At 43.3% G+C, this 25,706-nt stretch overlaps 1 protein-coding gene across 3 annotated transcripts in view; it reads right to left on the reverse strand.

The window, feature by feature from the left end:
* The window catches only part of AFF1 (ALF transcription elongation factor 1), a 67,362-nt gene that overhangs the window by 13,012 nt on the left and 28,644 nt on the right, over positions 1–25,706 (reverse strand). For 2 of the 3 annotated variants that reach the window (XM_059470179.1, XM_059470178.1), the window contains exons 4-11: positions 11,396–11,440; positions 10,309–10,395; positions 9,688–9,724; positions 9,286–9,337; positions 5,136–5,190; positions 4,970–5,007; positions 3,416–3,572; positions 1,239–2,114 (exon numbers count right to left, since the gene is read on the reverse strand). In XM_059470179.1, the coding sequence (XP_059326162.1) occupies positions 1,239–2,114; positions 3,416–3,572; positions 4,970–5,007; positions 5,136–5,190; positions 9,286–9,337; positions 9,688–9,724; positions 10,309–10,395; positions 11,396–11,440 (1,347 nt within the window). Of the gene's footprint in view, positions 1–1,238; positions 2,115–3,415; positions 3,573–4,963; positions 5,008–5,135; positions 5,191–9,285; positions 9,338–9,687; positions 9,725–10,308; positions 10,396–11,395; positions 11,441–25,706 lie in introns of all 3 variants that reach the window. The other variant, XM_059470177.1, reaches the window with a different exon arrangement.

Genomic DNA, 25,706 nt, shown 5'->3' on the forward strand with positions numbered 1-25,706 from the left:
TTTAAAGCAGCAGTAACCTAGGGACCCCAGAGCTGATGCAGCATTGCAGGTGGGGTGGCACCAGAGAGGAGTAGAGGGGACAATCCCCTTCCCCAGCCTCCTGACCACACATGTTTGGCTGCAGCCCAGGACACGTTTGGCTTTCGGGGCTGCAAGCACACACTGCTGGGTCGTGTCCAGCCTCCCATCCAGCGGAACCTCCTGTTCCTTCTCCGCCAGCATGCTCCCAGTGAGTTCTTCTCCCAGCCTGCCCTCATGCCTGGGACACAGCCAGCTTTGTGCCACTCACAGGGGTGTGCTGTGACACAGAGTCTGTCTCTGGCAGGGTGCTCAGGACAAGGCTCCAGCACTGGGTTCACATCCCTGCATTGTGTTCCAGGTTACCTGACCCAGTAGGCTGCTGTGAGACCTGAGCCCCCGAGGGCACTGATGCACTGACAGAGCTGACAGTGAGGCCCTCAGTGGGATTCCCTGCAGTCAGGCACTGAGATTGCAAGAGAAGACATGTCTAACATCAAATAGCTCCTCTCCTCTGTCTCTTAGACAGACTGACTGCCTGTTTCCCTTTGTCCCATCGCTCTGCAAGAGCAGGAATTTCTGAGGTCTCTCAAGTTTCTTCACAATTTTCCTGCTCTTCTCAATTCTCCCTCACAACTACAGGAAATTCATAAAATTGCAAAACTAAATGAAACCCAAACCAAGGTTATTCACCCACCCATGCTGAGCCACCTGCTCTGTGAGGACCAAAAAGGGACTCAGGGACTGAAATACCCAGAGGGAATACCCATTGCCCACAAGTCTGCAGCCAACTCTTTGTGCAGCTGACCCAGCTGGCTGGAGGTACATTCATAGTCTCCTCTGGGAGTCAGCTTTTCAAAAAACACTTGTGAGCAATGATCACCTCAGTTAAATAAAGGGCTCTCTTGTAATTCAAGGGAAAGCCACTGTTACAACTGGTTTTATTCTCTGAGAAAACCAAGATTTCAAGAAAACAGAGCAAAAATATATTCTAAAATACTAAAACACGTTAGACAGCTTACAGGGCTTTTCATTTGCTCAGGAGGGGATTTGTGACCAACAAGAAACATCTGCAGACAGTTTTGATTCACATTCCCCTTAATAATAGCTTTACAGAAGGATAATGGCTCTACTCCCAACCTATGAAGAGGGAAGTCCACTAGGCTTTTCAAACATCACATCAGTCCTTGTACCAACCCAGCTCCCACTCCATCTCTCACCTTCTTCTTTGCAAGGGACTCCTCAGGAGTGTCCGTGGCTTTCCTCTTCAAGTCCTGCTTCCTCACATCAGGAAGGTCCTTGGTCTCTGCTTTCCTCTGGTGCCCATTTTTCCTGGGGGGCTGAGGGACTTTTTCCAGGTAGCAGAGATCTATTTTCACCACGAGGTGCTCACGGCTTGGGGGATCCCTCACTGGTGAGAGCAACTTCTCCCCGAGAGACAAGGGCAACTTCTCCCTGTGCAAATCCTGAGGCTTGTGCCTGCTGGTCCTGAGGGAGGCTGTGCCCTGAGGAAGGGGACTGAGAGCATCCCGTGCCTGGGCATCTCCCATGAGCCTGGGCTCCAAGAAAGGTTTGGCTTTGGCCTGGTGGGAGCCCTTGTCCTTTTTTCTCTCAGAGGGCTCTTGAAGTCCTGGTTTTGGGTCTTTTCTGTCATTGGATTTTGTCTTCACTGTTTTTTTGACTTTTGGCTTGTCCCTGAAAGACTGGTTTGTGAGCTCCAAAGGGCCAGGCTCACTCTCCACCTTCAGGCCCCTCCTGGGCCCCTCGTGCCCCAGGGGCTTGCTGGGCCCTTTGATCCCCACGGTGTGCCTGGCCGAGGGCTCCTGGGCACGCACAGGAGCCTTCTGGCAGCTGCCTTTGGTCGGGAGAGGAGCCTCCTGAGGAGCCCTGGCTGCTGGGCTCTTGTGAGGAGGCTGCCTCAGCTCAGGGTGCTGCTGGCAGGAATTGCTGCTGCTGCTGCCCCGCTGCTGCCCCTTGCCCTCCTCAGGCCCATCCCCTCGGGCAGTGTCCCTGGGGCTCTCTGCTGGCACTGCTGCTGGGTTCACCTTGGTCAGCCAGTTGTCCAGCTGCCACTTATTAGAAGTTGGTGGCTCGGGCTGCAGACAAAAAGAGAAAGGGAGGATTCAAACCTGATGCCTTTACGGGCTGTTTCCATCCTAGCACAGCTTACCAGAGCCCTGGTTCTGTTGCCCAGAGGTCTCAAAGTGTTTGCTTTTGCACGTGAAGAACTCACTATAAACACACAGGCCATGTGCACTAACTTACTCTAGAGTACCATGGATGAACAGTTGGCTGAATGAAAAAAGGACAAAAAGGTCAATGGCAAGTAGGTAGGACTTCATTAGTATTTTCAGGACAAACCAGGCAGAATTTAGTAAAAGATGAGAAGTATAACATCTTCCTTCAAAGACACCATATTGCAGTGGGCACAGTCTGTAACTGAACTGCTGAAGGGAAAAAGCATTAGAGTGAGATGGAAAGATAGGCAGTCTCAAAGCTTGTTACTGGCTTCTCCCTGTTCATGCACTTCTAAGGTGAAAAGAAAGAGAGCTAGAGCTGAGGGGAGGAAAAATAAATTACAAGGGTCTTTGTAAGAGGGACCTCAAACTGCCAGTGGATTGTTTTGCATCAGCTGTGGTCTGCAGACACAGCCATGTACTTCCCAGTACCCTGAGAATGTTGTGCAACCTGAAAGAACTGTTTGAAAGCATGGGACATGAGCACTTCTGCAGCAGATTTTTTTTAAAAATGCACGGTCTCACAATTATGAAAGTTTCAGGCACCAAGTTCTGTTTGTCTGCTTTTCCCAATAAAAGCCTCAGAAATGCCAGTGCAGCAGTATCCAAGCCAAATTCAACAGCAGCAAGGCTAAGCATATTCCAGCCCTTTCTGCAGGTCTGATCCCTTCAGCTGCAACCTGGGAGAAGCTGAATCTGTCACTCAGGCACAGGAGCTGCAGGCAGGCAGCAGCTCCTCTTAAATTATCAGGAAACTGGTCTCACCCTGACACTGCCCATAAAGGCAACCAGAAATCCTGCACAGGCAGAGGTAGGCCCCACAGAACCCAGCTGTGCTTTCCCTCTGTGCCTTCTCTTGTGTTCCCAGTGAAGGCACTGATTCCCCCAGGAGAGCTAGATAACTGTGCCAAAGGACATGGGGGATGCAATGCCCAACAAAGGCTGGGCATCTGAAAGTCTCATTATGTTGGTAGTGAGGGTAACTAAGGTAGACAAACTCTAGAATGGAAGCACAGGGTAAGAAAAGTCAAGTGATGCAGCAAAGATGTCAAGGGGACAGCTGATCAATGAGAGTGCTGCAGGTCCCCTGCCCTAAGTGCATTTGACAGCAGAGTGGGGCAAGGGCTGTGTGAGCCCCTCTGCCTCTCGTGTGCATTCACCTCAGGCGCCGGCGCTCGCGGGGGCTCGCTCGTGTCACTGTCACTCGAGGGGCTCTCTGTCTCCGAGTCTGAGGAGCTGTCTGAGTCACTGGTGCTCCCTGACTCCGAGCTGCTGGAATGTGCTGATTCCACACTCTTGGGCTGGGACTGTAAGGAACTGCAAGGCCACCATGAGATAAAATTAGAAAGCAGCATGGCTGAAGGTTACTTATTATATTGACAGTTTTATTCAAAAACAAGAACTCAAATCCCATTATTTTGGCACTGAGATGAGAGGGGAGAAGGCCAGAGAAAGACATTAGCATACTCAAAAAAATAAAGCACCAGAATACAAAATTGCTGGAAGTAATAAAACCTTTAACTCCAACCCAGTCAAAGATGTAGCAAGATGCCACTACTACAATGAGGAGCTGCATTTTGCCAACCAAAGTTTAAAAAATACTGAAACTGCCCAATGCTTTTCTGAAAAACTTCCAATAAAAGTGAACAAGGCAGGAACATATACTTCAGGATGGTTTCTGTTTTTTCTGTTCTCCCTCTTAAGTTTTCACTTCATCTGTGTTACTTGGTCATGCTGCTGTAAGCACTTCATTAATAGCCCCATCAGGCAGCAGCATTTCTTGCAACACTACTCTAACAAAAGTGATTTCTCCACACTGACAATAGAGTGGATGGAATCAAGGAAGAGCTGTCCCTTTTATGCACAGTGTTTTCTTTTTTTTAATGGGCTTACAAAATGAAAATGTAGATATTTTAATTTATTTTTTCTACATTGGTTTCCCACATCAGTATCAACACATTTGTATGAGTTGGAGGCAAACTCCTTGCTGATCCAAGACTGATATCATGAGAACATTCCTATTTTAAGAGTTTGTAGACACAGATCATGGCAATCATGCCATTGGTGTGCTCTGCAAGTCTGACTATGTAGCCCACTCTTGTGCTTGAAGAATATACATATCAAGCCCCCCAAAAAAAATCTATGTCAGTGCTCTCATACAGGAAAAATTTTGAGCTTTTCCATCTTTCTTCCTCAAATGCTGGCATATGACTGTTCAGTCTACCTTGAATATTGCCTCTGAGTAACAATACATGGCAGGAACAGCTTACAATCAGCTTCCTTATCAGAGGAGCTGAAACAGCCTCTTCCTAACCCTTTCCTGTTCTTTACCCACTTGGCTGTTTTGGGCTTCCTTCTGAGCTAAAACTGAACTCACATCTCACCCATGGCCACTACAGCTGAAAATCCCATTAGCTGCAGTGTGATCTGTGGACACACTGGTGGAGGGGAGGAGGAGAGGAGAAAGAAGCAGTTGAGGAAATACAGTTCTGGTTCAGAGGGAAGATCCAGCATACCTGAATAACTCATTTCTAATGGGAGCTTTCCAGAAAACCCCACACAACTAAAGCTGACTTTCAAGAGCAGCCAGAAACCAGCTTTCTCTGTAGCTACAAGAGAAACCAGAAACCCTTACCCTCCCACCCCACATATAAAAATGAGTTTTGTTTTTCTCCTTATGTGGTCTAGCTAGTAGTTTGGGAACAAACCTGTACCTTGGAGGAGCAAGTGAAGAAGGTGACTTTTCAACAACCTGTTTTGTTCACAAAGACAAAGAGGAGAGGGGGAGGAAAGGTTAGCTCAGAATTCAGAACAATGCAACAAGTGGTGATGTTTAAAGGGAAGTCTGTGTGCCTAGTGTATAAAACAGCTAAAACCGACTTGGTCGTCACCACTCTCTTCACTATCACTGAGCTGCAGGTCGTCCTGGAGCATTCTGAAAGACAACCAGAAGATAAATATCAGCCAAGGCAGACACATTTTGAAGCAGCAGGAAGTGATAAAGATTTGGTTTGTACTTGCCAAAGCAAAACAACCTCCCCCATCTTTTCTGAACATTTGGCATGCTCAATCTACTAAACCGTATCATTACTTGAAATGAATGGTTAAAATGTTTGGTTTTTTTTTTTTTCTGGTACAGTAAGAGACTGTCATGCTGTCAGCCTGCACTGGGTTCCCAAGGGACAGAAAGCATCAGGAGTACCAGGAAATGTGCAAGTTCACACACTCTGCTCTCAGGGACTGCAAATTTTTCTTCTGTCCCAGGGGTTCTCATTCTACTGCCCAAGTCTCCTATCACACATGTGTAAGTCAATGCCAAGGTCAGGCCTATCTCCCATCTCCTCTCTACTCAAGGAACTCCATTCTCCTGCACATTTCAGCAGTACTGTCAATCAGTTCAGGTACTCAGAGCAGTTTACAAGAGGAGAGGCGTGAGCTCTTTTTCACTATTGCTAGAGAAGAGAGCAGCCTGCCCACAAACATTTCCAAAAGCATCATTTAGTCCTGTGGCTGCAGGTGGTAACTACCGTTTGCAATTTTTAATTAAAATGCTGGAAGGGAAGGAGAGGAATTCAAAGCTCTCCCAGATTGTTATCCCCCTCTCCGGCAATTGTGCAGGCATCCCAAAGGAGTTGAAAAATAGGCAGGTAAAACCTGGCTATTCAAAAGTATAGTTATTCAAATCTTGAAACTAGCTGGCAATTGACTCCTCAACCAGATTATTATTCAAGTGTCCTTCCAAAAAATGGGATCAAAAGCTTGGGAGCTGAGATAGAGATTTTAATTAATCAGGACAAAACTTGACTCTGCTTATTTCAACCTCATTTCAAACCAAGGGCTTTCTGTGAAAAATTTTTTTGCGGCCAAAAAAGAAAAATAGGACTCTGACCCCTCATGACAACATGTTTTATAGCAAGAAAATAACTATAAATGATCCCCAGTGAACCACATCACCCTGGAAAAAGGGGGAGAAATTAGGAAAAAGTCGTTGCTTTCTTTGTTCATTTTGACTGCCATTCCCCTGTGATCTACCCTCCACTGCCTCATTTCCTCACACACCTCCTCACTGGAAATCACCTCTTGCCTCTTCATTTAGAGTAAACACTGAAGGGAAGCACTATGAGACACCACCTTGGAAAAGGAGAGCTCCAAATTTCCTACAGAAGGCAGACAGCCTGCAGCAATCCTGCACGAGCCAGCTCTGCTGTGGGCCAGAGCCAGAGCTCACTGCCAGACAGATGAGGCACAGAAATGAAAAAAGAACAGTGACAGCACAGGCACTCTCCAAATTCTGGGCAGTTTGGCTAACCATCTACTGGTATCTCAATGAATCCTTTTTATTTTCTTTTACAGCTCCTAGGGGGAAGGAGTCCTTCAAAGATGGTAGTGAAGAAACTTTCAGGGATGCTAAAACATGCTGAAAGGTTTTAAGTTTGGTTTTGGGGTGTTCTTTGTTTTTTTTTAGTTTTGTTCTATTTTATTCTGCTTTAAGAATTGTGGACTAAAGACTTATTTAATTTAGAGGTAAGAGGATAATCACAGAATCATAGAATGGTTTGGGTTGGAAGACACCTTAGAGATCATTTAGTTTCAAACCCCTGCTGTGGACAGGGACATGCAAAGACACTACCTAGATCTCTTTAAATCTGATTTAACTGTTTGTAAAAAAAATTCTACCTTTTCTATGTGAGCTGCTAGTAAATAAAATACATCAGCAGAAAAGAACACTGCGACTACTTATGCTCTATTTGGGATCAAGGAAGAACTCTGAAACTTCAAGTCATACTTGTGCAATGGTAGAAAAAGCCAGTTTCCACAAAACAAGATTTTGACAAATTGTTAAATAGCCTAGTTAAAGAAAATAAATCTGCCTTAATAATTTTAATGCTCCAGTTAGCTCAAGAATAATAGATGCCAAGGTTTCATTTGCAGGACCTGTTCATTTGCAACTTATGTACACACCATTCATCTCCCTAAAGCTATTTAAAAAGAGTTCTTTTAGTGAGAGAAGCGGCACTAAAATTATTATCACTTGCCAAATACCTCACTGAAAGCACAGGCTGGTCCCTCCCTGCTAGCCAGGTTAAAGTTGCATCACCAAGAATGAGCTGGCATGTCTCCTTTTCAAAGAAGGGCTGCTTCCATTCCAGCACTGCCAGGTGCAAACTTCAGGGCTGCATTCAAGAATGAAATCCATCTGGGAAATCCCTGCATGCTCTGAAAAGCTGAATGCTTAATTTGGGCACACAGATGCCCTGGGATTTCATCTTCTAATTAACCAGCACAATCACTGTTTGTTTTCAGGCAGCTACACTTTGCAACACAAGCTACTCCAGGCAGCTGAATTTTCAGACAGTCACGTGCGCTTTGAACAGCACAGAAAGCCAGGCCTGTTGTGCCAGAGAAAACAAACACAGAAAAGAAGGGATGGATCACTTCAAGGGAAAGATGTAGAAGAAATCCTCGGGCAAACTTCACTCAGACACAAACCCAGGCCACCCTGTTCCTCCTGCTTCCACTGCCTTTGCCAACCATGGGCTCACACATCCCTTGTGGATGAGCACTGGCTCTGAAGTGCCAAGGACACTGAGTAGAGAAGGGATCAGGGCTAAGGACAGAGCTCCATACCATGCTAAATTTACAATTCTGGCCGTGTGGGCTAAGGAAGGAGTCCCTTCCAATTCCTGTCTGTAGGAAAAGTCTCTTCTCTCTCTGCTGCCTTGACAACTGACTAAAGGGCTAAAGGGATTTTTACAAGCAGCTGTGAACTGAAATAATGATGATGGTCATAGGGTAGCTGGGGAGGAAGGCAGAGCCTGGAGCAGTTGGAACTACTAGTTTTAGTAGTGCAATGAAAATTTTCAGACATCATTGAGGAGGAACAAACTGGGGTGGATGAAAGTGAAGCAAAGTAAGGAAGAGATTAAAGGAGTAGGTGACTGCTCAGCAAGACACTATCCCATACTCCCAGCAAGTGAGGGCTCCTCTGCATTATGCTAGAACAGTAAGAAAAGGATGTTTAACAGACCCTACAGGGCTTAAGCGAAAAATTCTACAATCTCAGCCAAGATGGAGACATGGTTTTGCTCTTACTTCTGACTAGCCCAGTTTGTTTGGTTTTTAATTAAATGATTTATGATAAGGAAAAGGCAAACAAGTGGAGTAAGCATTGTAGTCTGTACTTTGCAGCCTTCCATGGAAAAATATATCATGGAGTAACAAGATCTTTATGTATCAAATGAACTGACAGACACTTATATTTAATAGTTCAGCAAGTGCCTTGCACACAGACCCCTGAGCCTTCCAGACATGGAAAGATTTCTGTTTGTTACTGAGGGCTCAGAGCCTAGCAATGCTGCATTTGGCCAAGTAAATCCTGAAAGATTAATGTCAGCCCACACAAAACTGCTTTCAAGCAACTTCTGTAATTAACCTAATTAACAGATAACCACTTTCATCTACAAGGACAGCACCAAGTTATTTATCTACCTTTTTTTTTTCCTCAAGCTTCAGCCCTGTTTTTTATAGTTCTTGTAGGTGTAGCTTTACTAGCCCTCTCTATTGTCAAAACAATATCCAGGATCAATCGCATTCAGTCTGAACCTTTTGTAATTTATGTCAGTTGGATGCATTATTGTAGGTTGAACAGCGCAAAATTGTGATGTTAAATAGCCACAGATAAAAAGAACAAAATACCTTTAATCTGGTGCATTAATAGTTGGGCTTTTTCTTCAGTTTTGTTTTGGTTTTTACACAGTCATTGTAATCATGATAAGTACACTTGGCATCGTCAGGTTAAGAGTTGGACTGGGTGATCTTAAAGGTCTTTTCCAACCTAAATGATTCTATGATTCCATCATGAAACAATAATGTTTCTATTGGTGAAAATTCCCTGCACTGCAAGTTTGCTAAGAAAAATCAGACTGATAAAACTGTAATCTTCAGAAACATCAAGTAACCCAAAATTTAGTTCTTTCCAGGTTCTTTAATTAACTGCACAGTAGAGATGTGGGCAGGTCTGGTTACTTACGATGTTCTTGGCTGAGAACCTGGCAACGTTTCTGAAGGTGCTCCATACTGCTCTGGAAATCAAAAATGAATAGGTTGGGTTTGTTTGCCTCCTTTGTAGCCTATTTTATCTTATGTTCTCTGAGCACCAGATTAGACTCATCACTTTCTTCTAGAACATAATTGTCATCAGATTATTCATCATTCCAAATGGGATTTTCTAATGAAATAACAGCTGCCTTAAAGTCTAGGTAATGAATGTACACAATCTCTTATGCCATTTCTAAATTCATCACTGTTCAACACAGCACGGGAAATCACACCTCTTCATCAACGTCAATCGACGTGTCATGTATAACACAGAGCACACAAAACTACCTGTCAATAAACATATTGTGTGTGTTTCCTTTGGCTATCTACTTACTCTGATCCTTTGCTACAGATCCTTCAGGTTGCAATTCCTAGGGACAAAAGACAAAGTGCAAATTGAGAACAAAATAAATGAGCTCTCTCATAAGAGTTGTGTACTGACGATTTGTTTTCTATGTGTCTCTTTAATAAACATTTTAGCTAGCTTGTCAAAGTGTCCAATAGTCTAAGCTGGCCTGACATAGCTTAGCATGGACAGAAATGATAACGTGCTATTGTCACCAAAAACTGGTTTTTAGCACATTAGGGGTATGTGCATTCTTGAAGAAGTATCTTAAAATTTCATAAGATCTGCCAAGCACATCTGTTTAACACAGTCAGCAAATATTTCGATTGACAAAAAGATAAAAAATATTTTGTGCTTCAGCAGAGATACTTAAAATGTCTCAGAAAAGTAGTTGTATTTGAAGACCACAATTACAACAAATGTCTAAGTTGCTGAAGCACTTTTTATTCACCCCCATTGGGCTTTAATTTATCTGACTACTTCTGAAGGTAATGCCCCCTAACAGCCCTTATTTATAGAAGGGGGACAAAATTGGATGGAAACACATGCAAGAGCCAGAAAGCTCTCTTCTAGTTTATCAAAAGTCCTGGAAGAAAGAGGGTATCTTACCTTTGTAGGGAATGGAAATTTTGAAGGCTCTGCTTTAGTAGGTGTGTTAAGAGCTGTCAGGGGAGGTGGCCAAGAGCGGGTCATTTCCTGGAAAGAGATTGAGAGAAGCAGCTATCAGGAGTTTTGCTGATAGGCACAGAGATTTGGATCTACCTCTTCATGCATTTGGGCACGTTTCCCCATGGTTGCTACAAAAATAGTGATATGCATTACTAGCAGGCCAGAACACAGGATATGCCTGGTGAAACACAAAAAGATGCCAGACTTCTAGGAGGAGTCCTTGTGGTGCAACCCCAACCAGCACAGAGTAGCCAGTGGGCACCTGCATGCAGCTCCCCTCCAACTCAAACACTGCCCCAACAGCAGCTTCTGGAGAGCTATCAAGGCATCAGGATTTTGCAACCTCAAGCAACTGCACAGGAAGTGAATTGCAGAAACCAAACTGTTCCTTCAGGACTTCAGCATCTCAGAACAGAATTTGACATCAAGGAACACTCTCCTCAGGATCAAGACCACTGGCTTGGGAATCCCAGGGCATTTTCACACTGTGCACAGGGAAGGGATTCAGCCACAGCCTGTGCTGCTCACAGAGACAGTTCTGACACAAGGTTACAGCATCAGACTTGGCTTTGCTCTGCATGAGCAGACTAGAATTACAGTGAGGGAGCAGCAGTGCCATGCACAGGCGGGTGAAAAGGACACAGGGGTGTTCCTGCTCAGAGCCACACTGCTGGGGCTGGCAGCACAGACACGAGGCAGCTTCTCCAGAGCCTTTGGAGGAAGGGCACCTGGGAATGGCAAACCACTGACTTGATGCAGGAGTAGCTCTGGCTGTCTCGGATGACTTGTCAGTCTTGAACTGCACCACACTGTATTACACTAAGGTACTGATAGAAAGACTGATCTTACAACTCCAGCTGTATTCAAGGCTAACTCTTATCTCTACTTCTCCTCAGCACACCCCAAAACTAGTGACAGCTACATCTGCTGAGTGAACAGAAGCAGAGAGGTATCTTTTCCCCAACCATTACCTTAAGGCATGCAAAATCTAAGCAAAGACAGAGATCTATTATTTAAGAGTACCTACCCTCAAAATTTCTTCAATGGACTGCACATCAATGGGGTTGGTTTGCTGTAAGAAGAAAGAGAGAAGCAGCATGAATTTGCTTGGGTTTTTTACCAACTGACATGAGATAGGCACACACTCAGTGAATATTTGCTTACCAACAGCTCAATAAATTTCATGGAAGCCCATCAGTAATAAAATGCTAGTAAGGATTAAAATCCCCATCAGAAGGACAGTTAATAATGCACTTCTAAAATGTCTCATTTTCAAGTCCTGGCCAGAGGTGACTGCAGATTCCACCAGGACACTCTGCCTGGAATGAGGTAAAATGACTCAAGCAATGCCACCAATGGCAAATGGTATTTGCAAAGCTACAGTTGGTAAATGGAAAAGGGAGCATCACAGGACTTTTGGCGTTGAATAAAGCTGAAACCAGTCTGACTCATCAATCCCAAAGTTAAACATACTGATAGTGAGATAAAGATGTGGTAGACCTGGTAAAATACTTGATAAAGGAACAAACATTCTACTGATACTACCAATAACTTATCTAACGCTGCTCAGCTGACACAGCTGGCCTGAAGAGATCTGACAATCAATCACTCAATACTATAAAAGCCCAGTCCCAAATTTTAATGGCAGGGTCTTCTGATACACTTTCTCAGAGTGTATGTTTGCTTCCTCACATTGATGTGCTCCAGACATGGGAACACCACTTCCCTTCCACACAATCAGCTTCTCTTCTACTAACAAGGCATGTGTTTTTAAAGTATCTGTCATTTACATGTCCTTTCCTAAGTGATACCATTAAAGGAGGCTGAAACAGAAAACAACCAAAGAGCTGAGTAGCTGTGACAAGCAAAATGCACACCAGATCAGTTTCTTGTCTATAAACAAGAAATTCTATGGAAGTGTTCATTCATCAGAGTAATTGCTGAAAGGGAAAGGCCAGGAAGAATTTATTCACATTTAAGAAAGTGGACAGTGAGCTACAATGCCCAACCAGAAGGATCTTCCCTAGAAAAGAGTAAAGAGCAATGCAAGCAAACACTTCAATAAAGTCCAAAACTGTCATCCTTGGCCCTTTCACAGGAAGTCCACTCATCTGTTTCCCACATGCTGCACTATTTACATTGGAAGGAGAAAAGGAGATGAGGAATGCATTTTCCTTGCAACCTCATTTGTCTGAGTCTACATAAAGCTCTCATTGAAGCAGTGCTCATTTAACAAAGCCTTGAATTTCTTCAGAAAATCACACAGGGAGAGCTGCTTCTGACCTTACACACCTTACAAACAAATGAAAGCTGAGGCATAGCCAGATTAGTCACACCAATGAAAGCAAGGCCTGCAGATGTGTCCCACAGCAGGCAGGAGGAGGGGACAGGGAGGGCAAACTGCAAGGAACTACCACTTGGCAAGAGACTGCAATGCTTCATAACTCATGGTGCCAAAAAAGGCACCCCATTTCCTCTTTTTATTCTCAGCAGGCTTAACCCAGTAGCTCAGCCTAGTTTACTTCTTAATTCAGTAAGTGGTGAACAGCAGACACGTTCACTTGCATCCTCCTGTGCAAAATGCTTCAGAAACTCCTGAGAAATCCCATTATAACACCATAGAAATAAACTTCCCATTAAACTGGTAAGAAATAAAGATCCTGCCTGGGCAAAGTATTTCAAAACTCTCTCTATAACAGATTGATTGCAACAAACCAAAGTCAGTTTACTTCACCCATTTCAGAAACTTAAGTTTTATGAGGTGACAATTGATGACAGAGTGGAATGCAATTAACCTGAGAATAAGAGAATATCTGCAACAGCCAGTCTGGGCCTCTCTTATCCTTGCCAAACAACCCACATCCCCCTTCCTGGAGTTCTTTCTGATGAGCCTAAAAAGACTTTGACATTGATACAGGTTTACATACACAGAGTATTTATAGTTCAATTGTCAGGAGGATTTATCATAACCCCCAAGGGTTCAGCAACTGGTACTTCACAGGTCCAGGGGCTCAGCAGAAACCACTTTCTTCCTCATGGCTCAAAATTTAAAGGAAAACAAACACAGACCACTGAACAAGCACCACACAAGTCTGCATCAGCAGCATAAGGACCTCTGTTTTTGTTGGCTTTTTTAGGACACCATAATCAAATATATGGTGAAATGATTGCTCTAGAGATTTCAGTCACAGATTATTTGGAACAAGCACAGGGTCAAAACCACACCAAAACTGGTCAGAGTCATCTGACTGCACGGGGGTTGTGCTCTCAGGTAGGACTGTGACTGTCCCTGTCCCCCAAACCTGTGGGGCACACCCCCTTTCCTTCCATCCCAGCTCCAGGGACTGAGGACACTTCATCTTTTACAAATCTATCCAGTGCCTGAAGGAGCTGGCCTTTTCTGCATCCTGAATATTTTTCCCCCTTTTGTTTGTTGGGCTTTTTTTCCTTCAAGTCACATCTTGGCTGCGTTTCAGCTTGTTAAACCACTAAACCACCATTAAACCACAATTACCACCCAGCAGCAAGGGGTGTCCTTGTCAGCTCTAAGAGAAGGGTTCAGGGGAAAGGAGAAATACAATGCTGCTGCAGGAAGAGCTACAAAGCCATAAAGCCAACGAAATCCCTGAAAGGAGCTCAGCTCCACTGAGGACTGTGGGTGTGGGAGACCAAATATTCCACATTGCTGTCTATCCCTGCTAGCTCTTTTACAGCCTTTCCTGGGAACACTGTAACGTGCAGACAGACAACTCCAGTTAAGCCTGGTGCATATTTGGTGTCTGACACTGACATCTGTACAATCCCCAGCTTGGATTTCCTTATGCCACATCCACACTCTTGCAGTTGGGAATGACACAGGCCCCTCCAAACATCGCTTACAAAATATTTTGATGGCCGTGATCAAGCACAATCATGGGACATCCAGAATTTTTGGCTTGCTGGGTTTGATATGATGTTTTAGAGCCAATGTTCCCAACCAAACTGATGCTGTAGTTCTATAACAGCTAGTTCCTGCAGCAATAATACTAATTTAATTACTAATAATATTAATAAGAATACTGATTTAAAAGTAAAAAAAGGAAAACAGCCCCTGAAGGATTCATTACTACTTTGATTGTGAACTGAAAAGGACTTCAGGCCTAAATAATTTCAAGCATCTTTCAAGTTTCAATTTCAAGTTACTTGAGGAATTAGTCTGTCTACTACAATAGGCATGCAGAAATGCACAGGTGCACATACCCACAAAAGAAGAGAGGGAGCTCTTAATTTAGAAAACAATTTAAAATCTGCACAGGCACTCAATTCACACTGCATAGCAAGTGTGTGACGAAACTCTCAGAAATACTTCCATGTCCTCTCCTCATGAGCAATTCCAAAATCCACACACTGTCATGAACTCATGCCCCGAGCCTTGCTCTGCTCTGTTAGGGAATAAATAAGGAAATCAGGATAATAAACTAAAAATCAAACCCAAACTAAACTGCCTAAGGAACCACCAGGCACACAAAAGAGATACCCCACTGGCCGTGATATTTTCACTGGCCATAGATACTAAAAAGAAGACGCAGTGGTTGATTTGAGGTTTTTTTGGGGTTTTTTTTTTGTAATAAAGATGGGGTAAGAGAGCTTCTAAGGTTATTTCTTTTTTAAAAGATATTCCATTAAAAATAACAGCACACATTTTCATCCCACTCTGTCACATGTGCCAAGTGGAGCTGAAGGACCGTATGGCTCTCGTGTGTGCAAGAAGGGGGCTGAGGCTTTCTCCCTGGTCTTTAAATAGCTTGCCTCAGGAGGAGGCTGTGCCAGAGGAGTTTCAAGCAAGATGTCAAAAAAAATCACCTTTCAGAGAGAGCTGGCCATGCATTATTTCAGAAGCCACCGTGTGACACCGCTGAGATGTGTGGGCTCAGACAAGGCCAGGGGCAGTCAGAGCACACAGAGTGTGCAAGGACAGGGACAGGAGGTCTGGAGCAGGCATTAGCTGGAATGGATACAGGCAGCCTCTCAGGCAAAGTGTTAAGGTGTCACAGACCTTTCTGTTCCTTCTCATCTCTGTAATTTCCACCCCACTGCTCATCCCTGCTATTTGCAAGCCTCTGCTGTCACAGCCCATTTGGAGCTGCCCCCTGACATCCTGTGCACAAACAAGCTCCTTGTTTCTCCATCTCCATCTTAAGTGAAACTGGTGCTGCAGGTACCCAGGCAGCGTAGGAGAGGAAGGTCTACAGCACGAGTATTCCTGGTATCTCCTCCTAATTAAAACTGAAACGTGTGTGTGTACAGCTCAAGCATGCCAGCTCTTTGCCTGATCTCAGACTGAGTTATTAGCACCAAACCCAACAAAAGTGGTGCAGCAACAAAACCCAAGCAAGTGGTGCAGCAACAATGAGAAAAGCCAATTATGAGTTCCATGCCCTTCATTCTGCTGTCAGGTTTTCTTTGTTTCCTAATGAGAGCTTTGCCCCTGCTACTATCAGCAGAGAAGGTTGCCAGCTCTCAAAACCCAAACAAACAAACCAATCACATTTTCAGCTGCTTCCCATTTAATACCATGCTTTAATATATTTGAATGAGATTATCTAATTTTAAATTTATTTTTTCATGTACACTGCACAGTCATTGCAGCGTGAACGCAGTGAAGACCACAAAACTGCATACATCACTGCATGAAGGTTTAATTTGAAAACAACAGGCAGGACAAAAATCAGACTGAAACCTACCATCCTGTCCTCACTTCACCCATCTGTGCTCAGCCAGTCAGAGCAGGAGATGTTGCACATTAGGTGCCTTCTCCTCCTCGCACACAAGTCACGCTAGTGATATCAAGCCACTTACTCTCCAAAGCAACTTCCTACCTGGATTTCTGTGCAGTTAAAAATCCATCCTCTCTGTGCTACAGACAGATGCAAGATGGACACACACGTTTCCAAAATGACCCAGCCAACAAGAGACAAGGCATATTTTAACCAAGCCTCTACTAATCCTGATGATGAATGCAATAATGTTCTGCCATGTATTGAAAGAGGTTGCCAAAGCTTGAAATTCAAACCATATTGTTGATTGACACAAATACATAAACATGAAAATTCATAAAGGCTTTCACACACTATCTTGAGGAACACCAGACACCAAGCAGATTCTCTGCCAAGGCTATTTAAGTGTTCCACATCACAGAACATAAGCCCTACAACTATTTTCATTTTACAAATCTGTAACACCTCCTATATTGTACCCAATATTTGCTAGAAAATAATTGCTAAATAACCCATAACTAGAAAACAATAATTTATAAACCTTTATGAAGTAGGTATTTTAGATTATGAGAAAAAGACAAAGAAAAGCTGTCCTGCAATCAGTGTATGCTTTGCTACCAGCAAATTTTCTGGTAGGAAATTTTCTGGTAGCTTTTAGCATGTGTGCTGGAAAACACACATGTCCACCCTGGTATTTTCCCATGTGCACTAACCCAGTCCATGGCCTCGTATCCCCTGAGCTATGGATCAGGGATATTTTAATTGCTTGTAGCTAAATGGATTGGAAACAATAGAAAATTACTTGGTTTTGAAGCACATCCTGGTGAAACTTAGTAACCACAACAGCTCCCTGAGGCATAAAACCACACTTTCACTTCCAGCCCAATGATTCCATCAGCACGCAGCTCTTCTAACAAAACACAATTTCCTCAGCTCTGGCATCAACAGCCACTTGGGTGAACCTGGGAAAACATCACTGCTGCAGCTGCTGTAACTAAGAAAAACCCTGCAAACCATTGGAGAAGTGACTACACAGGGGAAACAGGGATGGAAAGCTAACAAAACCATCAAACTTGTGTCAACTAAGAAAGATGCAGGCAGATAGTCAACACACGATTTTCTTCTGATTTCTTTCATGTTAAGAAATTGCAGGTATTTGGGGTTTTGCTTGTTTCCTTTTTAAAGCTCATGCAAAAAGTATTAGTGCTTTTAAAAGGAAAAAGGTGGAGTTTGAGCTAAAGCTTACAAGTGTAAGTCTTTGCACTGTTGCCTGTGAGCTTTGGATTAAATCAATAACAAATCAGGCTAAAGTGTGTGCAAACACTTCAAAGCAAAACTGTATTTTAGGGATGAGACCATCCCTTCCTTGACTTCACACTTCCCTCATATGCAAGTGTGGGAATACTTGCATATATTTAGGTTTTTCTTAGTGCTATTTTTCTATTAAGCTCAAAAACATTTCAGAAATATATAACAAGAAGGAACTTAAATTACTGTAATGAAACCTTTATAGACATAATTTGTTTAAAATCTCAAATGATATGGAGCTCAGTATGACTTAATGACTGACTTCATAAACTATGGCCACAGATTTTAAAGGCTATTTTATTACAGGGAATATTGTCTGAGGTTTCATTACTACTGTAAAATAACACAGAGGTATTATTTGGCAGCAGAGTCCCTTTAACAGCAGCTTGAGCTGTTCCAGAAAATTCAGGAAGTTGCTGTCACAGAACAACAAATCCGTGAGAAGGGAAGGCAATTTTCTCAGCAGGTTGCCCAAGACTAGGATTAATTTTCACAGGAGAAATTACTGCAAGACACATCATTTTTGGCACAGAAGAAGAAAGCTCACTCCATTTCAACAGAAACGACAACCACAACAACAACAAAAAGCCCCAAACATAAGGCAGAATACAAAAGGACGAAAAGAGAAAAATTAAACACCAATAAAGCTGAAGTAGCTGAAGTTTTATAAAAACCTTGTATCAGATTCTCTTTGTGGAAAGCAGTAACAAGGTAGCACCCACTGCAGCAGCTGTAAGAAATACATGTTTGGGGATGCCCTTGTTTGTGTCTTGTGCCAGCTGCAGATAGCCAGATGGGTGGGTTAAGCTATGGACAATGAGCAGCAACAAGCACCACATCCTCGGTCTCCCCTCTCCCCAACTTAGTTCTTCAACCTCACGGAGTGAGACTGGAATAATTCCAGCAAATCAAAGCAAAGCTGAAGTAGATCTGCTTGACATTGCTTCCAGTGTTAAGTTCCACTTGTGTAGTTCATGACAACCAAAACCTATTTATGCTTTTTGCTGTATGCACACTAAAACAATGCTGAGGCACTACAGAAATGTACAGAAGGATTCTGTCCTATCCAGCCAGATAAAGTCTTTGAAATTGCACTATAAAAGCATTTGTTTTCTCATTTGTGTCTATGCTGCTTGCTTGACATCACATGACTTCATTGCAGACTACAAATCCAATCTACCAGTCTCAGAGTCCACAGGAGCCTTCTAAAATAAACTCTCTGGGTTCTATTTCAGGTCCTCTGTGGGCACCAGGGTTTCACCAGCAGCTCTCCTGTAGCCAAGTTCCCTGTGGACAGTTCCACAAGCACACTTAACTCCTTTGAGTCCACAACTCTCTTTTCCAAAGCAACACCAAAGTTATTCCACTAGAAAAATGCCACACCACCTTCTCTTCTGCTTCTGCCCACACCTCAACTCAGCAGCCGAGTTCCAAGTGAAGAGAGCAGCTCCAGCCTCTCACTGCCATCTAGCAGGTTTGAAAACAAACCAAACCATTCCCACGAGGTTTCTTCAGCTGACACTGAATGATCCTGGCAATTTAAGCATTTTACATCAAAATACTCAGCAAACAATGGTTGTACTGTCCTGTTCCTGCGTGGGTGCCTGCAGGAAATAAAACATTCTTTAAAGATTTTACACGCTTTTCTAACCCCGAGATGGATTATTTTGCTCAATCTAAAAATAAATACACGGGCCTCCTTGTGTTCAAACAGCGTAAGAAAAACAAATTGCTGTTTTGTCTTTCTTTGACTGAAGCAGCCAAGGGGGTTGTGTCCTGGGGGAACAGACTGTTCATATGTTTTAATGAAGGATTCATTACAAATCCTGAGCTGCTGACAAAAATTTGTGCATCTCTTGTTAGCCTCTATCTAATAATAATATATGTGAAATCCAAGCAATGTAAGCATGGAAGTTAAGTGCAGCATCACCTGTACATTGCCATGCAGACCAGGACTCCAGCCAAGGCTGATTCTCTCTAGTAAACTGCTCTGCATGAAGAGCCTCCACACAAGAGCACCTCTCCACTGCAATGACCATCTGTACAGCAGCTCTCAAAAATCTAGTTCTGACCCCTTGATTCCACAAAATTTTCTTACCTGCTTTCCCTTTAAAGGTCTCTAGTAAATAATTTTTAATACTGCTTAATGTGAATCTGTAAGTATTGTGTCCATAAAAGGCTGAGGTTGTGTCCCCTTGTTCCCTGCAGAATGAACACACAATTTTCTTTCAATGGAAGCATTTGAGTGAGAGCAGCAAGCCACTGTTTCAGGTATTTTCTAATGTCCAGTACCACCTCATTGCAATTTATGCTCATAGATATACTTTTACAGTATTTTGAGTAGCCTGACTCTAACCTACTCCAGAAAAAAGCTGGTCCCTGCAGCTGAAACAACAAAAGATAAGAAATAATAACTATGCTTGTTAAGACCATCAAGGAAATTGGGGCTTTTGGTGGTGAGAAGTATCCTGTGGCTCTGAGGATCACTTCAGATAATTAACTGCTGCTATCGCTCAGAAATGCTTTCTATTTCCAAAGACCACTTTCCCCTTGGAAAACAAGCAGAGTTAGATTTATGATGGCAGTGGTGGCACTTGGTGCACCTCCCCTTAAAGACTCAGTAAACATTCTTGGAGATGCAGCCTCTCCCAGCTGTTTGAAAGCACCCTCAGCTCCTCCCTGCATTACCAACACTGCCAATAAAAGTTTGGGAAATAAAACAAATTGAAGAGGCAGGCTGGAGCCTGGAGCAACATCACCAGTCCTCTGCCAGCACCCAGCACATCTCTGCTGCTGCTTGGGACAGAGCACACAGCCTGGGGGAGCTGAAAGGCATCAGTCACCAGGACCAGAGCATCAAAGGAGAAGGCAAGTGGGAGGGACATGAATAAAGGGATGCTTGTTAGTACATCTAAGGATGGTATTCCCAAAGGAAAAAAAGAAGAAAACACATGTGTTGAAAGGATAGGAATTGTATCTCTCTCTCTAAGAAAATGAAGTTCTCAACTCAGAAAGAGCCTACATGCTATTTTTAAATTTTAATGGAAATGGAACAAATATCTTTAAATGTTTCCAAACCAAGGAACTTAACTGGCAAGGGAAAAAATAGCAGGATATCCTTTTGCTTGCAAATGCAACTATCACTATTGTTTTACAACTGAACTAAATGCAAAAAAACCTATTTCTAGATTTTATGTTTTGTGGATGGAACAGCAAGGTGCCTTAGTATTATCACCATTATCATGTCTACACAGATGAAAGTTATCCTCCTCAAGACAAATATTGGACAAGTCTCTTGGGAGCTCCCTGTCTTGCTAAAGACAATGGGAAACCAAAGCAAGTCCTGTCCACCAGTTACCTGGCCACTCATCAATTTTGTATGCTAAACAGAGTGACCAGGTAACTGACAGCAGCCTAACTTGGAAGCAGCTTAACTTACACTTTCAGCTGTAAAAGCAGCATGCAAGGCTGACACAGTCTGCTCCCAGGAGATGTTTGTTATTACTCAGCTGAGCACACACAGACACTGTCATCCTCTCCTCAGAAAACAGCTTTGTGCACTCAGCAAAAAGCTCACAGCACCCTGAGCTTGTTTGCCAGGTGGGAACAGAGGCCAGGGCTGGACAGAGCCTTCTAGAACCTTCTTTGCTTATGCTGTGCCTAGAACAACCAGTCCACAATATTTTAAATCTGTATATAGAAGACACTTGACTTTGTCATGATTCAAAATGCAAGGTTCCTTAAAAGACATTTTTATCATCCCCTAAACTCTGCATTAAGGGCTGCAGACAGTGTGCCCCAAGTCTCAGAAATTCCTTATGCCAGGCTTACACTCTGCAGAGCTGTCACACACAATTCTTACCTGAAGCCAAGCAAAGCAGGAGGTGCTGAGCTAAGGTATCTGGCTGGCATTTGAGAAGTGATCCTTGTCACTCAGGAAGGCTACAGACCATCAACCTCCCCGGCTCAAAAAGCTATCAGAAAGCAAAGCAATGTTGAGAGGATGGGAGAGGATCAGTTCACTGTTTCTCTCCCCGTTTGTATAATTTGGAGGGAATAAATGGCTTTTTTGCTTATTTAACATACTGTCTGAATGGCTTGGAATTAAATTCCAAACAAGGAGAGATGGTTACAAGAAGTACCAAGACACCAACCAACCTTTGCCTAAGGAAAAGCTTTCTCCATCTTTTCCTGATGCATCCTAGGGACAGCAAACTGGAGAAGACTACAGACATTTCCAGATTTTCTGTATCACTGTTTCACTGCCCATAATTTCCTTCATGCATAATTGCTCAAATGATTCCAATGTTTGTGAAAAGTCCCCACAAACCAATGGCAAAATACTCAAATAATTTAAAATACCTCAGGGATGTAAGCAGGCAGGTTCATAATTTGTCACCATAATGGATAGAGCTCACCACCTTGGTGTACTGTGAATTTTTTATGTCCTCTCAGGCAATGTCTCTACATTGTAATAGTTTCACACACACAATCCTTAGACTCCTGAAAGCTGGACAAGCTTTTCCCTATGTGTGCGCCACAGAGGGCTCTGAGGAAATGTCTAAGGGAAGGGTAGGACATACCCAAGGGGTTACTGCTACCATAGCAAACAGAAAATAAATACCACACTGCTTCTCCTCTTGCTTTCATTATGAAAAAATGTGCAATATTATTGTGGTAACATCAATACCGTGTTGGCAAAGAGGGGCAGGAATGGAGCTGACCTACACCAAGGAGGCAAGGCATGTCCTTTGCACTGGTAAAGCACAGATGTCATTCCTTCAGCGCACACAGCCAGAGATTAACAAAGCAAAAATACAAAGAGACAAGCAATGTGACAGCCCAAGAGCACCTTCAGTAAAATACCTACTTCAAGTGAAAACATTCAGGCTGAATATGCCAATACTTTTCACCTCTAGAGAACAGATGGTGTCCAGCCAAGTCTGAATTACAACTTGGTCTGAACAGCAGTGAGCTGACAGGCTGATGAAAGAAACCAAAGTATTCCTTGTCTGAGGAGGAATAGGTTGAATCTAACACAACTTTGTCTCCTGTTACACAAATTCACCCTGTATCTTCCCAAACCTCTAGCATTCTTCACAAGCCACTGCTATTCAAAATACAACATGCATAAGTCATGTTTAAAAAAACTAATGCTCGTAAACCAAGTTAAAAAAATATAAGCTTTAGAAGAAATAGATACCACAGAGTTAATAGGGAATCATTCCACACACTTTATTTTACAACAAACTTGTAAAATGCTCAGTCACTCTGCCAGTGTGCTCGTTCTACAGACACAGAAACATACTTGTAAACACATACACCAGTTAACCTTAAAAAGCATGGGAAGTGCTCACTCACTTCTCCCCTTGGGGTGCTTTCAATTCAATAGTGTATTAATACTTGCATTTAGGCCCCTAATTCAAGACAAATGCTCTTAAAATTATGCTAACAGAGAAACTGAATTCTCTCATCTCTCAAGAAAAGGAAAAAATAAATATTGCTATGTTGTTGCTATTCTTTCTAACTTTGAGTAGTGAAAAAGATCTGAAAATTTTAAGTAGGTTTTTTGAGTTTTTTAGTGGTCTATTTTTTTTTTTTTCACTTAGTGAAGCTTAGTAAGCCAGCCAAAATAACATTTCTGACTGTGGCATAACCTAAGCTACATGGCAATCTCTTGAATAGCAAAAGTTACTGTTTGTCTTCAAAGGAAAGTGCACATTTGAACAAGTCACCTAAACTGGAATTTCTGTAAGTAATGGGAGTTTAGGTCAAGTTTTGTAACTGGTTAAAAATTAGTCTACAAGCCAAGTACTATTGAGCTATATTTCCTCAGCAGCCAAAGCAAACATCACCCTTGTTCCTCCCTCCTTTGATTCCAGAAAAGCTCCATCTGAAGAACAGGCAGAAAGGCCAAAGTGGTTGAATTCAGTATCCTGGAAAGGAGGGAGTCATAGAAGGCCAGAGTGTCTTTTATTAGATGGAGGAGGTGTGGGGAAGGGAGGGGACAGAGGACATTTCCGGCACCCATCCCTTTTGGGTTTGAAATGAGCACAAAGCGATTTGTCTCCCTGGGGTTGGGTACATGAAAAGAAAGCTGGGCTGATGGCAGAGGCTCTCTGGGAATGCACCCAGACCTTTTTCTTGGAGTACACACTGGACTGCCAAGATACCCCTAATTGCATGCAAAAGGAACATCTCAATATCTAATGACACTTATGAACCATTTGACTCACAGAACAAATTGGCAAGAAAATGTAACACTGCTAAAGCAGTTTGGAGGAGAAATTGGTGTGTCAAAAAGCAGATCAAACAATTAGGAGTATCACCTTTTCCAACAGGGAATGAAAATATTCTCCTGGCTTAAAACAATACAGCACTATTTTATTGTCTAAGAAATAAATGCTCATCATTATGAAGATAAAAACTGGCATCTAAAGCTTGGGAGGGAGAAGGATGTTAAAGACAATTCAGACAGCAACATTGTTAGACATCAGAGAAAATGAAAAATGAGACCCGAAACTTCAAAGCACAGAATAACAACACAAGGAAACAAATAAGAGAGGCATAACTCATATAAAAACAGACTGCACTGAGTAGTGTGCCAGGGCAGGAGCACTGCTACTTGTTGACTTCTTTTCAAAAATTCCCATTGCTGTAGTCAAGCTTTGGTGAGCTCTGGCAATCTCATGCCCTACTCAGGGCCATCAGAAGCCCTTCTCCAAGCAGGAATGTACCAGCTCATACAAAAGCAGGGGAACTCCTCTCCCCTTGATGCTGGTGCTCACTGAAAACCAGAGAGCTGACCAACACCTCAGTGAGGCACCCTCCTGCTGCAGCACCCACATGGGGCACGAGCACTGCGAGCAGTGCCCAAGAAGCAAAGGCAGAACCACCAGACTTGTCATAACCCACATCATGTGCTGATCCATATTCCTATGGAGCATCCTTAAGCTGCAAAATGCCACTTCCACCGAGGCTCACTGGTAGGCAGTAAAAAAAAAATCCCATAAAGTAAGAAATACAACACAAAACACATGCTAGCTAAATATTTCCCTATACTCAAACAAAGCAAAGAATCAGATCAAAGTCCAGGAGGTGCTCAAAGTAGCATTAGGAGAGTGCTAATGTGATGACCAATGTAGGAAGATAAATCTTGTGTTTCATTCCTGAAACACATCTCTTGAACGAAGAGTCTACAGCCAAAATAATTCAGAAGCTTGAAACAGGCAGATTCACTCTCTGATGAAACATCTCCAGTGGCATTTGTGACCACCAAAGCAAAGACCTCCAGGCTGGCACTTACCTATGAAGTACTGCTTGGCCAGGGAGAAGTACAACCACACACAGGTGTTTTAAGACTTGCCTTGTTTCTAAGCTTTTTTCATCCTTCAGTAACTAGAGAAGTTAACTCCATTTACGTGAGGCAGCCTGCAATTATTACAAGACTCACTGGAAACACCCCCCTCTCCCTGCCAGCCCGTCCTTCAGCGACCTGCTCCCAGTCAGATGTGAAAGGCAGACCCAGACACAGCCTCCCCTGGACTTCACGGGGCTGGGTGCCTGCCTGGGTTCCACCTGGTCCCGCTGAAGCCAACTGCTGACCCCACCCTGGCACCAGCTGTGTGCTGCACTTACCTCTCTGAACATGTCTTACTGCCTTCCCACATGGCAGGGCAGATTTCCTGTTTTCATACATTGCCTTGTCAGCCCTAATCAGTGTCAATAGGTTATGGTGTCTTTTGTGCTGGCGGCATCAGCCCTGACAGGAAAGAACTTTTAATCTCTTCCCTCACACCGAGCCACGAGAAGCTGCAGGCGCTCCCAGACATAACTCCCTTGGCTCCTCTCCGAAAAATTCTCTCAAGCACTCGGTTGCTTAGCAATATTTGCCTTCCCCCTGTACAGTTCAAATTGGCAACATCTGTCCCTTTGGCACTTTCCACTTGTGCAAGAAACAGCACGGAGAGTTTCAGAAATCTACAGAGAGGTTGGTGGAGGATGATTCGCGTGAGCCATCAGAGCTACTCTGGCATTTTGTTGCTGGTTTATTTCAAGCCTGGATAGAAAATGTGGCTTCTTCCAAAGAAGATGCACACAAGGGAAAATCCTCTTTTGTATCCAGTGGGACTGACCTATTAAATCAAATACAAGTAGCTTTTTCTGTTTACATAACTACAGCCACACACTCTGGCTTGGTTTAGCTGAAAAACCCAAAACACAGCACTGACATATAATTCTTTCCTGTCAACTGGGATTGACTGTCACTTCTCC

The sequence above is a fragment of the Ammospiza nelsoni genome, chromosome 4, assembly GCF_027579445.1.
Source record: "Ammospiza nelsoni isolate bAmmNel1 chromosome 4, bAmmNel1.pri, whole genome shotgun sequence".
Lineage (NCBI taxonomy): Eukaryota > Metazoa > Chordata > Aves > Passeriformes > Passerellidae > Ammospiza > Ammospiza nelsoni.